The sequence below is a fragment of the Corapipo altera genome, unplaced genomic scaffold (genome assembly GCF_003945725.1).
Source record: "Corapipo altera isolate COAL_440 unplaced genomic scaffold, ASM394572v1 0, whole genome shotgun sequence".
Classification (NCBI taxonomy): Eukaryota; Metazoa; Chordata; class Aves; order Passeriformes; family Pipridae; genus Corapipo; species Corapipo altera.
The window spans coordinates 54,515,890-54,532,898 of NW_020884872.1; the positions used below are offsets into that span (position 1 = coordinate 54,515,890).

Below are 17,009 nucleotides of genomic sequence, written 5' to 3' on the forward strand. Positions count from 1 at the left end.
TGGAGCATTTTGTCCACAAAGAAAGATACTGGATAATACAGGGAATATAAATGTTTGGGAGGAAAATTTTCAACAAAAAATCATCAGACCAAAACTGTTTTCCCAAGAGACTGGTATAAACAAGAGATTCAATATTTCTGTCTGAAGGCAAAATACATTTTCCTAAGCTTTGCAGGAAAGGGTTTGCTATCACTGTTGTGCAATTTTCAAGAAACGTAAAGAGGGATTCTTAACTTCCATACTGGGAGCTGCAAAGCTTGAGAGGTGCTGTCTGTAACTATTCGTCTGCATCTTTGGGAAATTTTTTTGATGACAAGGATAGTGATGTGAAAAGATCTGTGAGACAAAACAGTACCTAATAGGATACCACTTGGTTTAACAAAAAACATTTATGGGCAGTGCAGCCATGAAATACCTTAAGATTATATGCTTTTATAAATACAGACCTGAGTTGGTAGGGACTAATCAGTGAGTACAGCATCTATGATACTGAGAGATTAAAGTTGAAGAAGCTGTGCTGTTGTGCAGTCTTCAGGTGTCTGGCTGCACAGGCTCTGGCAGAAATAAAGTTGATTTCATTTAGACATTTAACAAGTGGACATCTTGTTTATTTGCAGTTATAGATAATGACAGAAATTTGCATCTCCAGAAGGCAATCTTCTTAACAAAATTTAATATCTAATGTAAGCATTTCTGGAGCCTTTCATCACAAACTGAGGCTTTCGTTGTTCCCTATGGAGGGAGCCCAAGAAACTACCATAGATAAGACACTTACCTGGTGGTCTACAGTTAGGTCAGTCAAATGTTTTTGCTTTCGTTTCAACTTGAGCAGCTTTTTGCAGATAGAACCATTTCTATTATTTTAATTCAGGTGTATCTGTTCTGAGTGCAGATTTCTGTTTAAATTCTCCTGTAAGCTCTGTGTAATTTCAGGACTATGGAGAGTTTGGTAAATCACAGCTATACAAAAATTTCCCTTCTCAGAAAAAAAAAAACCCATGCATAAGGTATTGATATGATAGAGGTGGATTTGGTCCCACTGGAAGAAAAATTGTGTGAACAACATGGTTTTTTTGAGAAATGTTCTCATCCCAGTTTTTACTTTAAAATGATGAAACTACGTAGCCCATAATCAGAGTATTCAAGACTGGCTTTTAAAAAGTTTTAAAATGTTGAGTTTGCAAATGTTAACTGTTTAAAATTAATCTGACCAAAAATGCTGTTAAAATTTTAAGTACAGAAGACACATTCAGAAAAGTTTAACTATTTTGCTGGAAAAGGATGAAGCATCTGGTTTTTGTCTTTGGAGCTTAGGTTTTCTGCTAGAAGGAGACTTCCAGTCTTACAGAGAACTTGTACTTGAAAGGAAGGGAAACTGCAGGCATTTTGAGATACAGTATAAAACCATTTTTCATGGAGTTACAGGAACCCAGATGGAGAACAGAAGCTAAGCGAAGTCCAAGAAAGATTTCTCCTTTTATAGAAGGATACACAGAGAAAGATTATATATGGTGTAGCAAACAGTCGGAAGCGTGTCTTCAGTTATGAACCATTTTCTAAAAGTTATTTTGGGTCTCTAAGAATTGTTTATTCTGTAATTCTTTTATGTCAAACTTGCACCAGTTATATAACCCATTCTGCTGGAAGATTTCACTGGTTGTGGAATCCAAATATTCTAATTGGACATGAAAATATATGCGAAGGCACAAGCATGTGGTACACCAAAATTGTTATTCCATGTCCTTTGGTATTCGAACTTGTATATTTTTGGAGCTAAAAATTTCATACCCAACAACTTGTTTTTAAGTCAATCTGGTCTAAATACACTATTGCAAATATGTGCTAGGTGCTTGTTATGTTGATGAACAGTAAAAGTGTGACTGTTCCTACTAAAAAATGTGTAAATTGTTAGGGGGTATGTGAGAGCTAGCCATTACATCAGAGAGCATGCATGTTGTGGTTTGTAATCTTGCTTTCTGCCTTGATAACAGTACTCAATTATATTAACCTATTTTTGTTACCTTACCAATTTAGTATGTTAAAATTCTTAGAGCCACCATGCTGAATTCAGTTGTTACTGCTTATGTGGCTTTTGACGAAACTTCGTGTAAAGAGACATTGGCACAGATCTCTGATCTTTCATTATTTTTACTCTCAGAGGTAATCTCTTAGTCTGAAATAAGCAAAATATGGTTTCAGGTCACCTGATTTCTGTCACATGTCACAGTCAGTTTGTTTACTTTCATTGCATGGGTCCCATCTGAAGATGAACTCCTGTTGACAAGTTTTAAATTAGAATTAAAGTATTGCTTTCTCCATAAATCTGTTCTGAGTTGTTACTGAAGTGAGAGCTTGAAGATCTGTTGCTTTCAGTTTGATTGATTTATGACAGTACTGGTTGCCATGCAACAATTCATTTGTGTTTCATGATAAGATAGGCAATATTCTCTCTTGTATGTAGTTCTGTGAAAGACAAGTTTCAATTGCTGCTGGGGAGGAAGCATTTGCTAATGCTGCAGCACACAGCAATGTGGAGGTATACATGTCACTTAATTTGTAACAGTGCCATGAGTGTGTCAGTACCAAACACTGACAGATGTATTTGCTGTTCAGGCCTTTCAAAATGGTATGTGCTGTTGCTCCCTGAGCATCTTACTGGCCTGGTTGGTTTTTTGGGTTTTTTTCTCTTCCTAGTTTAATTTCATGAAGTGCTAATATTGAGCCTTACTGTGACAGCTTCTTGCTAGATCATTTATTCCTCCCCTTGCTGCTTCTCCCTCAAATCTATTTTTCATTACAAAGCAATTGAATAGCAAAAGGTAATGACTCCAGGACTGTTTTGTCATGCAGCTATTTCTTAATGGCTAGATTTGAAGTACAGTGGAGGTGTTTTCTAGTTGTGTGGAGAAAAGAACATACGGTTCATAATGCTTTTTATGGAGGAGTACCTCCTACGTTTGTTTATTTGTTTTATAGTCTTGAAGAAAAGAGAATTACATTTGCATAATCTTAACATGTGTTTGCATTAACTATAGGTGTGGAAGAAAATATTCAAGAAGTAGTTGGGCACATCACAGAAGGTGTCTGCAGGCCTCTGAAGGTGAAGTATTTTGTTTTCCTTAGCACTCTAAATGGAAAAGCACTTCTATCATGTTTTTTCAGAACTTGTGACCCCATCTCTTCAACGTATTTTCATTGCCCTTGGCTGAGAGTTAGATTCTCAGCTTCTGAAGGGTTTTATGATTCTCAAATTAAAGATTCCTTAAGCTCATAGATACCTGGTTTAAAATAGTCATGTAGTGAGAGATACTAGGATATTAAATTTGAGTCTTGATTTCGTTTTACTTTTCCTAGGTTGAGGAGTGCTTATGTACAAAAATCTAGCTTTGGGATAAGTATGTGGGAAAGGTAGTAGTGAGTCAAATGAAAAATCAATTTAATTTAGTGCCCTATTTTTCATAATGATCATTAACGTATGCTTAGGGAATAGTATATAGGCTATGCAGGTGTGTCATGATACTTCTGTAGGATAGTTTCCTTACCTGTTTGTGAATATACTAAGGACTTACTGAGCTTATTTCTGTCTTTCTACTTAATAGACCTCAATAGATTTTTCTTGCATGAATTGATACAAAATGCTGGTATCCACTACATTTCCTGCAGGACGGAAGTGAACAGTTTAACTCTGCTGTGTGAAAAGTCAACTCTTTTGTGGTTTGTGTTTTTTTGTTTGTTTAGTAACTCCAACTCTTGTATTTGAAAGAGACCATGAAAAATTGTTTCCTAATTACCATCTTTATGCTACCCTGATTTTGTTGTATTTTTGTCACATCCCTCTGTAGTTGTCTTTTTTTCCAAGCTACAGCCTTGTAAGTTTAGGGGATGCATTTGATAGAAGTCATTAAGATGATCCATCAAATGATTGACAGACTCATTTACTGAATGTGGTTCACATAAGCACTAAAATAATCGAGGTGATGAAGCTGATACCAGTAATTGCCTGACTGTGCAGTGTATAAATCCAAATCCTTTAAAAATATAATCTACTACGCTAAATACTATTACAATAAAGTTCTCTTAGAGTGCTGTAGCTATAACAACTATGTCCAGCTGACAAATACTTAGTCCCTGATGTAAACAGGTGGTTTCTGGATATTATATGTAAGTTTCTGATAAGAAAAAGATAAAGTTTGGAGAGAGGTAAAAATCAAAAAAGTGCCATTTAGAATGTCACAGGATTACAGAAGAGTCGATGTGTCCAGATGACTTTTGAATACTTCCAAAAACAGAGGCTCCACAGCCTCTCTGGGCAACTTATGTCAGTGCTTAGTCACCTGCACAGTAAAAAAAAAGTGTTTCCTGATGTTCAGACAGAACCTCCTGTGTTTCAGTTTTGTGTCTGTTGCCATAGAATTATGACCATCCTTCACAGCCTTTAGTGTTTGACATGTTGGAAAACACCTGTCACAACAAACAATCACCACAGCTTTGTTTTCTTGTAAGATTTTTTGCCAAACTTTGTGTTCTTCTTGCATGCTTTAGTTCTGTTAATACTGAATGCTGATGTTTGAGCTCAGTATTTCTGTGCATTCCAATGAAGTAATTAGGAATAGAATGAAACCTTTGTGTAAGTAAGAGGGAGTTTTGGTCTTGATCTGAAATTTTTATACTTGAGGTTTTTATAGTTCAGTACAGAATATTTTCCATTTTGATTACCAGACTCTTTATACTTGTGTACTTCTGCTCTCTGTAGAAACATCCCCTGAAATATTGTTGTCAATTAGTTACTATGCTAATAAAAATAATTTAAAAAAAACCTAAGAGAAAAATTAAAGACTTGCCATTGTATTCTGTATTTTAATAGAATGCAACTTGCGTTAATTCACTGCCATTTTAGACTTCCCACTGTAAAATATGGAGCACTTACTGTTTCCCCTGGGGAAAGAAAAAATTCATACAATGCAGATAGATAATTACAAGCCACCATGTTGAGAGTAACAACAAAAATAGAAACAATTTGAAGCAATCTTTTCTACAATTTATTGTTCTTTCTGAAGATTGTCCACAATAAGAAATAGCTTCACTGATTTCAGGGAAACCACTCTGTGTTGTAGTTGTGTGGTACCACAATACACTGCTTTTCTAGTGTATTTCTGCTGATGTTTGTAAATCTGTCACTTTGAGTTGATACTGAAGTATAGAGTAGTTCAATAAAAGCATAGTCATAGAATTTCCACAAGCACTTTTAAATACTTAGAGAATTATGTAGCATTTTCATACTAGTTTATGCCTTTCTGTGTGAATGTACAATATAATATTGTTTCCTTACTTTTGAAGAAGGGTAATGGTTACATGCAGTATAAATTGTCTACATTTCTCATTGATAGTTGGTTTGTGTTTTAGGCATTCAGGTGAATCCTGAATACCTAAAGTGGTAGATCTTACTACAGACCTCTCGTTTCAGATGGAAGTAGGAGAATCCCAAAAAACATTTGAATTAAATTTGTCATCTTTGCCATAACACTTAAGATGAGTTCAAAACAAAATGTTTCTGATACCTTACATAGACATCAGATAGTCTTTTGTGATCAACTAACAAGAGGATGCATAGGGGGAAGAAATTATAAGAACTGCAAGTCCAGGGCTTCCCTGAACAGGTTGAGTCACTTAAAAATTTTGATTCTCCAGTGCAGTGAAGACTTCTGTGTGGGAAGCAGCAGTTCTTCTCTTCCTGCTTTATTTTCTTAATTCTTATTTTTGTTTCATGACCCTAATATATTTTTATTTTTTCCTTTCCTTCTGCCTCTTCTTTTTCTATTTTTTAATTATTTTCTTTATTTTTAGCTTTTTTTTTTTTTTAATCAATATTTTGATTTTCCTCTTTTTTCCCTGGCTGCTGTATTCCTTTTTGCTGTACAGCTAGAATATACTCAACATCTATGCCCAAATGACCTTTCAGGTAACATTGGAGACAAGTATTTGTATATATACCTTTGTATATACAGACACATTGAAGGGCAAAGTTGACCTTTGTATGTTGAAATAAACTTAGCGCATTGACCATCGCAAATAAGAGTTAAAAAGTATTATTTGGTTTTGGTCTGTGTATTAAATGCAAGGGGAGAGGATTGAGGAAGCATAATCTTAGCTGGTTCTCCTGCAGCTGCCTCTGAGAAGAAGGCACCACAGCACACTGTGTTCTGTTGAACAGCAAATAACTTGGGAGATCGAGTGTTGGCTGGTGATTTGTGTGTAGCTCTTTCACACACAGGCACGTGGGAAAACAGTGCAGTGATAAGTCACTATCTATTCTGTTTCATAAGTGCACAAAGGTTGACCCTGGGGCAGCCTTTTATGAGTGGGTTGAGAATGCGTGTACCATGGAGACAAGACATCAACTGTCCAAATCAGCACTGTTTTGGGCTGTGTAGCCACTACCTCCTGGTTGAGATAAATAATCAACAGTCACTATTTATGTTGTAAATAAACGTTATAAGTGTTACAAACAGTCTACTGTGATTAAATACTGGTAGGAGGTATATAGAGTCTCCTTTAAGTGAAGAAGAGAATTCATCCAGGTGAAATTTTGTTTTTTGGGTAAAATACCTAATATTTTGATGTTCTGAATTGCTGCATGATGTGAACGATCTACTGTTGTAGTGTAATGATTTTGCAGCATTGCAGCTGTTCCTGCTATTCGGTGCTGGGGAAGATTCCAGCATGTCCTGGATCCATCAAATGATCTCATTATTTTTAAATTTTCAATAACAAATTGCAGCAGAAATCTATAGGGAAATGGGATTTTTTTGAAGGGTTTGTGGTTTTTTTTTTTAAGAATGCACACACCTACTCCTCTTCTGCTCAGATCCTTGGCAACCCAGAAGCACTTTGGTTCAAGTTGAATGTTATAGTTAACAAGGCATTCTCTTTTTAAACTTATTTCTGGTTGAATTTATTTTTCAAAAATCAGACATATGTTGCAAGAGGTTGGCTTTTTGAAATTTATGACCTGAAGGATGCTTGTGTTTGTTCATGCTGCAGGTTAGAATTGAACAGGTGATTGTTGCTGAACCAGGAGCAGTTTTACTATACAAGATTTCTAATCTTCTCAAGTTCTACCACCATACAATCAGGTATGCAAAATTAAAAAGTATGTTAAAAATGCCTTTTTTCCTAATAGTATTTGTAAAGATTAATCTACTAAAAATAGTACTTTTGTGGCTTAGATTTTACTCTGTACTGTAACAAGTACTATCAAGGAGAAATACATGTGATATCAATCAGATACCATTTACTCGTTGTCATTCCTCAATTCTTACCAAATCTACTTTTGAATTTGGCATCAATTTGCACAGAAACTGTTTCTTTATTGTTCTGTGTAGATTCAAATAGCATACAAAAAAGACTCTACAAAACATTTAAGATTACAAAGTCAAGTCCCCTTGGAGAAAAGGTTAGAATTATCTCTAGAACTTCAATTTTTCTTTTTTTCTTTTAAACAACTGTGTTTTGATAACTTTTTTTTTTAAGTATGCACTTTCATTTTTCTATTGGGAAGATGTTTGCCTCATTCCTTACCTCACTGTTGAAGGTGCACCAATCACCTTCCAATCTTCCAGATGCCACTATGAATAGAGAAAATAATGGAGAAAAGCCAGATCTGCTGTTTTCATACATTGTGGCATATGCAGTAGTTCATGTTGGTTAGAAGCAGAATTAGCAGAAAAATCTTCCTCCACAGCCCTGGACTGCACTTCAGAGAATTTGAATCATTACTACTGCTATTTGAGCTTCTCTGTCTGAAAAGACATTTAGATATTGGGCAGACTGGGACAAGTGGGTCTTGGGCACCTCCCACCCTATTTAAAATTCTTAATTGTGTTGGCACTACAGGTCTATGGTAGAACACATATAAGACCTATTCCTAATTCTACTGTTCAAAAAACTTGAAATATTTTTGTTGTCATTTTTCTGTCTCCAAAGTTAGCGTTTCCCTGTGGTTATAAAGCTTGATGCAGTTGAAAATGTGATGTTAAAATGGAAGGTCTTAGGCAGTCTTTTGGTCTTCTTAACAACACATTGTTTAAAGACCACTGAAGTACCTTCTGCCAGCTGAATAATTTTCTCTGTATAAAGTGCACTTCACTAATGAAGGGAAAAAGCAGTTTGAGAAATGGTCTATTAAATACAAGATTAGAACCTGAAAATCAGGTTTAAATTAGTCCTGTTATGACACAGTGAATTTCACTGCCATTTTGTAACTTAAAAGTACATTTACTTTAGACACAGGGTATACTCACAGAGTATAGCTGTGAGAGGAGCATAGTCATGTAGTGCCATTGAAGATTTATGGGATATTTGTGCTAAGTGTGAAGCCTAACATCTCAGTAGAAGCGAGATAGTGCTATCCCTAAAGGATATGAGGATATATAAAGGATCCCTAGAGTATGATAGGATACTTGTTAACCCTTTTTTCTTTATCTAATCTGTTTTCTATAACAGAAGTAGATTTACAGCATAACAAAACAGAAATCCAGTAACTTTTAGGATTCTACAAAAAAGTTTGCACAAGTTTGACAGCATGTATTTAGTATCTGCTTAATGACGTAATTGATAATGCTTGTTCTTACAGTCAACTTACCTCTCAGACAATATGGAGAACTGTTACCTGCGATTATTTGTTGTAAATTTTCAACTCTGAAAATTATTTATTTGAAATGATGTTTAAATATGTGACTCTGCCATGTTGTTGTCCCTTCAGAATTATTAAGTAATCTTGATTTTGTTTTCAGTGGTATTGTAGGAAACAGTGCAGCCACACTCTTGACAACAATTGAAGAAATGCATTTGTTGAGCAAGAAAATATTCTTTAATAGCCTGAGTCTTCATGCAAGTAAACTGATGGACAAGGTTTGTTTCAAAATCATACAGCTTTCATGTTTCGAAATGCACTTGCATTTCCCTTTTGCCTAGTAAGATTACTAAATAAATAGGTGTTTTATATGTCAGCTTTTCCTAAAGTTGAAGTTTTGTAGTTTCAATATTTTAGCTATTGAGCTACATTAAAGACTTGCTGTGTGTTTTAATTCTATTAATAGTGGGGGGTTGGTGGGTATTTGGCTAAAATACTGCTATTAGCAGTATTTGCTTGCAGAGCAATTTACATATTTTTTAAATCTATGAGAAGCAACAAAAAGAGGAAATTTGCTCAAGTACAATAGAGCAAGGTCAAGTGACTGAGCTAGATAATTTGTATTACTGCATCATCAGATCGGTAGTTAATTGCTCATGTGTTTAACTCCTTTTTTGAAGTTGTTGGGTATATCCCAAAATGGTAAGCTAAGTAAAAACAAAATTTGGGCTTTTATGAAAGTAGTTTTACCACATGAACATTACTGTAACATTTGTAAATGCATTTCTAAATTGTTTCTACTTAACCTGCAAGAAAAATGCAAAAAAATACAAAGATTTACAGAAACTATTCTTTGTGCAAAGCCTTGTAATTTTCTGACCATTCAGTCAGATTTTCTGAGTTTTGTCAGTGTTGTTCTGTGGTCCCAAACTAGTTTTCTCATTCAGCACAACTTGTGTCTGGTCCCAATTTCCTGTCTTTCTGCAGGGGCTGAGGAATGACTTTCTCAAAGAAACAGTTGTTCCTCCTTTTCTTCTCTCCCATATATCCCAGTGACTCCTTTCAGTGGTTTCATTCGTTCAATGGGTTACACCCACAGTCCACACTACTAAAGTTGACTTAGTACATTGTTGCTGTGGGGTATTTCCATTTGAATGCAGTGTCATTGGAATAATAGTTCCTTTTCTATTAATGCTTCTTCAGTGGTCAGTTAAATCTGAATTCATGAAACATGCAATGGACAGGGACAACATGAATTTACCAGAAAAACATTCTGTTTCCTAATATGTAAGCTAAAATAAAATATCTGTCTACTTCTTCCTTTTCTGAAAAGAAATCAGTGATGGACCTTAGCAAAAATGTCTGACTGCTCTTTGCTTACAAAGTGCTTAAGGAAAGAAATTTTTTTTGCTTGAAACTGTAAACCAGTTCTGTATTCACCTCTTTTCTATTTATTTTTCCTGCTGGGTATTACATCTGTACTCCAACAGGCTCAGGCATGATTTTCCTCCTCATGTAACTCACAGTCTGTGTGCTTTTATTTTGGATGATACAGTTTTTAATTTGGAAATGCATAGAATTCAGAAGAAGAGTGATAAAGGAATTGTGATCCCCCAGTTCATAGTGTGTGATCTTTGTATTGTCAGCGTGGGAAGGTTGTGTAATCCTCTTTGCCTTCTTAGTTCCCCTTCCCTCAGCCCCCAGCCTGGATGTAACTGGCTCTCGATGATGCCATTTTTTTACAAATTAGTCAAATATGCTTTTACTGGCATTAAATGAAGGTAGTGCCACCTTCAGTGATGTTTTATTACAAGTAATGAATGGCATACCAAGCCTACCATGTAATGGGAAAAGATCATAATATTGCTCCTTCTCATAAGCACATTTATAAATTGTCTGAAACACTGACAATATTACATTGCCTGTGTGCCCTATGAAGATCTTTCCTCAGGATGTAATTGAGGTCAAAAGATTAAAGATATTTAAGAGACTGTTAGATGTATTGATAACAAAGGCTTCCACAATTATTTATTAATCTCTGTGCTTCAGGAGTTAACGAGGTAACTGTGTCTGAGAAGGAATGTTACTGTTCTGATGTGTAGTTCTTGTAACTGAGAGTTTGACAGTCCTCTGCAGCACCTTATATAGTCCACCCTTTGAGTGGACTACTGAACTGATAGAATTATGTCTTTTCTCTTCATGACTGACATTAGTTTTGCTTCATAAAAAACACAAAATTAATAGGTTGAATTACACTCAGAGAAACATTAGTTTCCATGTGATAAAGACCCTCTTTTATCATAAATTTAATTCTTCTTACTTAGTTTTTTGTGTGTTAATGTACAGATAAGTGGCTTTTGTGCCTTTTCACACGTCTTTGTAATTTAATATTAAATGTCACAATGCCTTTACATTTTGACGAAACTGAAAGTTACTTTTTACCATCCTTTTTATTAATATGTGTTCAGACCAAAACTGTGTGTATGTATTAGTAGGATTCCCTTCTTATCCCAGTCTATTTACCAGCTTTTTGCCAGTTATGTATACACTGCATCTGTTTTAAAGATTTTTTTTTTTTTTTTAATTTTATTTTCAGAGAAGATTAAACCTCTGGAAGGCAGACCCTTTGTGCTTATATAGGCAATTGCAAAGGCATCATTGCTGTTCTTGTTGTGCACATAGAAAATATTCACTTGTAAAATTAGGAAATTACTTTTCACTTGGACAGTCTGGAAATCATGGTTCCTTATTTCCACTTACATTTGGCATCTTAAAACATTGATAAGCCTGTTTAAAATAATATCAGCTGTCCAAAACTTTGATTAAAATATAATTCTAAAGGCAATTTGAATAACTCTGAAAATAGGTTAACATACAAATAGGATGTTCTTAAATAAAAAATATTTTTATTTCTATAGATATAAATGCCTCTTTTGTTTAGATCATTGGAAAGTGGTGAATATAACCTGTGTCAGACTATTTTAATGATAGTATTCCCTCTGTAGCATCTGTTATTGCTGATAACTTGCTTTTTTAGTACCTACATTCTATCTAGTAGATGATAGAGAGCAAATCTTTCTCTTAAGTATAGTTAGTTGCGAACTTTTTTTTTTAAATAAAGCAGGTTTTATTAAATATTCTAACTCCTCAAGATCCCATCCTTAGGATGTAGATGAATGACAGGATGGTAATTTGGCTCTGATGTCCTCATCACCACAAACAATTTAATTCTCTAGATTATTGATTATCCTGAGTTGAACACTGCCTTCAATCTGCCTGGGATTTAATTTCTGAAGCACAATGGGAAACTGAGATTTCAGGCTGTTCTTTCTAGGACAAGAAAATAGCTTCCTCTTCACATCTATTTTTGAGAAGAGTCCTGTATTACATAAGGAGTGTCACAAGTGTGGAGGTGTATGGAAGCTTATAGGCAGTCTTAGATCAGTGTTGTCTCTCTTGGTTGTCAAGCCATCAGTGTACATGATATAGGGAAATCCCTGGTTACTTCAGAATACTTACTGGTTTGCCCAGAAGCACTTTGCTTTGAACTTTTTTTTCATTACATAAGAAAATCTCAAGCATCCAGGTTGTAATCTGCTAATAAAGTAGTCAGCAGCTGTAAACTTCAGACTGTTTGTTCTGAGAAAGCCTTTCTGTGGTTTTCACATTCGAATTTCTCAGGTAACTCTATAGGAGCTGAAATCCATGTAACAGAAATATTCAGCATACTGCCTGAAAGCAAGTCCATTGTTATTAAAGAAAGACACTACACAAGGGAGTCTCTTTGGTCTGATACTCCTTGAAACCTGTCGCAAAGCTTAGTAGCAGTTGTTGCAGAACCACTTTGTTTTCAGGGTTTAAATTGCCATTCACAACTTTGAGATTCTCAGGCTGTCATAGAGCTCAATGCTGACATCATACAGAACCTGTGCATCACCAGCCATCTCCTGTGTCACTGAGGGTTTGGTGCATCAGCTTTTATTGCAAACACTGTCTCCCCTTTGCATTGTTGGCTCTTACCCTTCAAAGACAGTGTTGGGCACTCTTGCCAGTACTTTCTAGCTCTGGTAACAATTGGTTCGTTCTTGTTCTTGGTTCAACTGTAATGTTTTTTGGCCAGTATTAGTGTCCTTGTGCTGAAAAAGCACTTTTATATTTCTTGCTCTTTAACTTTCTTGGACCCAGTTATGGGTCTACTAATCATGCTAGTAAAGTGAATCAGAATTACCATTGCAATCCTTTAATATATTTCTTTTTAAACCTTCACTAATAAATCAAATGTTTAGGAATTCAGGATTCTGCCTTTGTGTACTCATTGTCTGGACCTAAGAACAGCCCATTAAGATTACCATTTGACAAATGATTATAAATCCATGAGAAAATAGTTAATGAAGATAATTGTCAGAACAACAGAAACTGTTCCAATGAAAACTGGAGTTAAGTTCAAAGCACCTAATGGACTGGAGTGGATGGACTGTTCTTTCAGTTCTCTCACACGAGAGTTATCATTTAAATCATGAGTCCATTGGTGAGGCATTTTAACAAGAGTGTTAGATTAACCTGTGCCAGGGTGTTTTATTGGACCAGCTGATTAATTAGGAAAGTGGGAATTTTCAAGCTCACATGTCCTTCCTCTGGCTTCACGAGTGCTCTAGAACAATTATTAAAGGAAAGAATAATTACAAACATTTATTGAAATGGAATGAGAGTTATAAGGGTACTAGAGAGAGATTGTGCCAAACTGCAGTCATCTGCTGTCTGAGCCATTAGAAGACTCTTAGAAGAGTACCCCAGTTCAAGTTTTTTAATTGTTTTTCCTTAATACTGTTCTTTTTAGAGTAGATGTATGCAAATTAAATGCTGTGATTGTATTATCTTTTAAATTTGTCCATGGGAGAGGTATTAAAACACTGCATGGGAATAATTTTAACCTTGTCCCTCGTAATTTGATTCCTGTCAGAATGAAACCTATTAGGTTTCTGGAAAACCTGATATGGGGCAGATTGAATGAGACTGGTTGACGTTGCTCTGATCTGAATGCTGTAATGGTTTTGAATGGATCCATGTGAACAAAGCAAAACTAGTGATCTTTTCTTCCAAGACCAATTTGATAGCTGAAAAGAAAAGCATACCATTAGGCATTCTACTTTGTTGACCTCTCAAGGATCCTAAGAGGACCAAAAGAGCTTAGGACAGCTGCTCTGAAGCTTCTCTGGTAGATGTGCACCCAAGTTTCTTGGAGTGCTGGTGAAGATTGTCTCAATTGGGAGAACAAACTTCTGTAGCTGAGGCTGCTCAGTGTAAACTGAGCATGAAACATTCAGATACATTTTTACAATGTTTCAATCTGTAGTATTTTGTATCCGGCCCCTACCAGTGGCGTTCCTAAGAGGCTGTACTAAAAGCTGATTAGGCTCTTGCAAAAGCTGCCAATCTTTTGTTTGTTACTCTTAAGTACTTTCTCTGAGGAGTTCTGTGTTTTAAATTACCATCTTGTTTCGTTTAATACTACTGTCACAGAATTGCAGAACGGATGAGTTCAGCAGGAAACTCTAAAAATTATCTAGTCTAACCATCTTGCTCAGAGTGTCAGCTAGAACAGGTTGCCCAGGACTGACTCGAGCTGTTTTTAATGTCACCAAGGATAGAGACTCAAAAAACCTCACTGTGCAACTATCTCTGGTGTTTGACTAACCTCACAATAAAAAATTGTTTTCTTGTGTCTCAATCTGTGCCCATTGCCTCTTGACCTGTTACTGGGCACCACTGAGAAGAGTCTGTCTCGTTTTCTTTATCCCTCACTTCACATATTTATACACACTGATAACATTCCCCCTGAGCCTTCTCTTCTCCAGGCTGAACACAACCTCTCCTTGTGTAGGAGGTATTCCATTCCCTTCATGAATTTTGTGACCCTTTGCTTGACTTGCTCCAGTATGTCCATGTCTTTCTTTACTGTTGACTCTCTAATGTTCAAGTAGCATAGCATATAAAATTTTGATTGCCAATACAGTATTTTCAGATCCATGTATGAGCTTTTAACAAAGCTACTCTCCTTAATATATGCTCTACTCCTTAATAAAATTAGCTGTATTTAATAGGAAGAAAAGTAGCCCTTTTTTTATTTAACCTTTTTTGAAAATGAAAAAGGGGAACAGTTAACATATGTGCACCTTCTTTGTGATTGTTGATACTACCTTTTCATTTTTCTGTATTTTTCTTTGCTGTTTGTTAAATTCTTTAAGACATCCTTTGAGTACTTACTCTCACAGACAGAGAAATCTGCTCTGGATTATATGTTTGGAGGAAGATTACTGGATTAGTAACTGTTCCCCACTGATTAATATGCAGAATTTTTAAAAAAGATACAAATTTTTGGACTAGAGCTTATGTACAACTTTTAGTGCCCATTGTTATATTAGGAGAATTCATTCCAGTTTTGTATATTGAATTTAAAAAATGGGTAATTTCCTCTTGTTTTCTTTGAAAGGTTGAGGAGCTGTTTGTCCTCGTTTCTGTATGACTGACCTACTAGTTATAACTGATTAAACACTTAATACTGTGTTAGAGTGTGTTTTATTTCTGTTGAACTATCTGCTGCAGAACTTCGCTGATCATTTTTTAGTTAGCTCCTGTCTGCTTTGCATCTGAAGGAGGTACTTCAAAAGCAGAATTCAATGTGTATTTCAAACCTGTTTTTCTGGAAGTAGGATCAATTACAATGATCTCTTAGTGAAGATAGAACATTCAGGGCAACAATTATTTTTTTTTATTAGAATAGTCATTTAGCACTCATGAGTTGAAGTCTGTCGGTTCCTCTATAAATGAGAAGTGTCTGGTTTTAAATTTTCCTTTTTAATTCTGAAATTATTAAATTCTGAAATTCTCTGTATGCATGTGCAAAAAGTTAGAATTTTCAAAATGAATATAGCACTGCTTTAGTTTTCCTTCCGTTTACTGATAATTCTGCCTCTATTGCAGTAGTCAGGAATTTCAAACTAACTGAAATAGAATCTAATGATCTAAACCTTTTTTCCTAGTCATATTTTCTTCTTCTGTAATATTGTTCTTTGCTCATATCTAGAAGACAGTGGATTTAAAAAGAACAGATGAAATGAAAAATTAAGCTAATTTAAGAGCTTCTGAGCACTAGCTACTTCAGAAGACAAAAATTTTGTGCAAAGCAGCCTGAAATTGCCATGATCTATGTGTGTGTTGGAAGTGAAAACTCTATTAAACTCTTGTCTCAAATTAACAACAAAATATCCCTGATCACAGTCCAGTTCAAGTCTGAGAACAGCGTGTTCAGGACACAATCAATACCCCTAATAATAAAAAGAAGAAACAAGCAGAAAGTCACTGAGCACTGTAAATTTCAGTAAACTTTACTGCTGATCAGCACTGAATAAGTGCCTCTTTCTGAATTACTGTTACTTCATTGCTAGAATATTTGTTTTATGTTTTCAAGACTGCTTAAGGTGAACAACTGTTCTCTGAACCTGTTAGATTTAGCTTTCCATTAGTGCCTCAAACTCAGTATAGTCTCTCTTGGAAAGTGAGAATAGAGGAACACTTTGTATTCAGAAGGATGAAAAAAGTTTTTCTTTGATCTGTCTGGGTAGTAGTGTGGGGACGTGTATGGTATTTCAAATGTTGCAAAACACAAAGTGTGAAAGCTCGGCCTGGCTTCAAAGAGAGAGAGGTTTTTTTCCTTTCTCTGGTGGTTTTTTCATCAGGTACAGGTTAATTTTCAGAAGGCTCTGTAATACTCTGAAGATGGTTATTGTGCGCTCCTGCTTGGTTTCTTTGCCCATCAGCTTCTGCCCATTTGATCCCCCCACCTTGAAGACTCAGACATGCATGTTACTATGCTATTCATCAGTACTTCTCATTTGGGAAGGTATGAAATATGTTGTCTGTGACTTGGAGGTCCATCCAAAGTTGCTGCCTTTTCTTGTTGACCTGGAGTCTTAAGAGCATTGCAGAAGTGCACGCTGCCCTCCTCTGCTGCAGCCAGACACATTCACATGCATGGGCCAGTCCTGTCCACACTTAGTTCTCCCTACCTCCTCTTGGAGAGATTATGCCTTTAAGTGTTAACTTACTGTGTATTGCTGAGGGTCTCCTTACTCCAACATGATGCAGCCAGATCTGTGTTTGCCCTTGGATGGACAGGGCACAGGAAGGTGGGAAGCAGATTGTTGGCAGAAGGAAACAAGGTGAGCAACCTGGGTTGTAGTAAGGGTTTGGAGGCAGCAGGAAGCTAGTTTGAGACAGCATTGGAGACAAGAAAATGCGGTTATGTTTGGAGTGGAACCTGAGAAATATATATTTGAAAAAAGAGAAATGAGAATTTACCTGTGACAAAGAAAAGGGT

The 17,009-nt window shown here is 35.8% G+C and overlaps 1 protein-coding gene across 2 annotated transcripts in view; it reads left to right on the top strand.

Moving 5' to 3' along the window:
* COG6 (component of oligomeric golgi complex 6) overlaps positions 1–17,009 on the top strand; it is a 53,420-nt gene that overhangs the window by 22,646 nt on the left and 13,765 nt on the right. For both annotated transcript variants that reach the window (XM_027647605.1, XM_027647615.1), the window contains exons 11-13: positions 3,036–3,100; positions 7,042–7,133; positions 8,793–8,910. In XM_027647605.1, the coding sequence (XP_027503406.1) occupies positions 3,036–3,100; positions 7,042–7,133; positions 8,793–8,910 (275 nt within the window). The remainder of the gene's footprint in view (positions 1–3,035; positions 3,101–7,041; positions 7,134–8,792; positions 8,911–17,009) is intronic.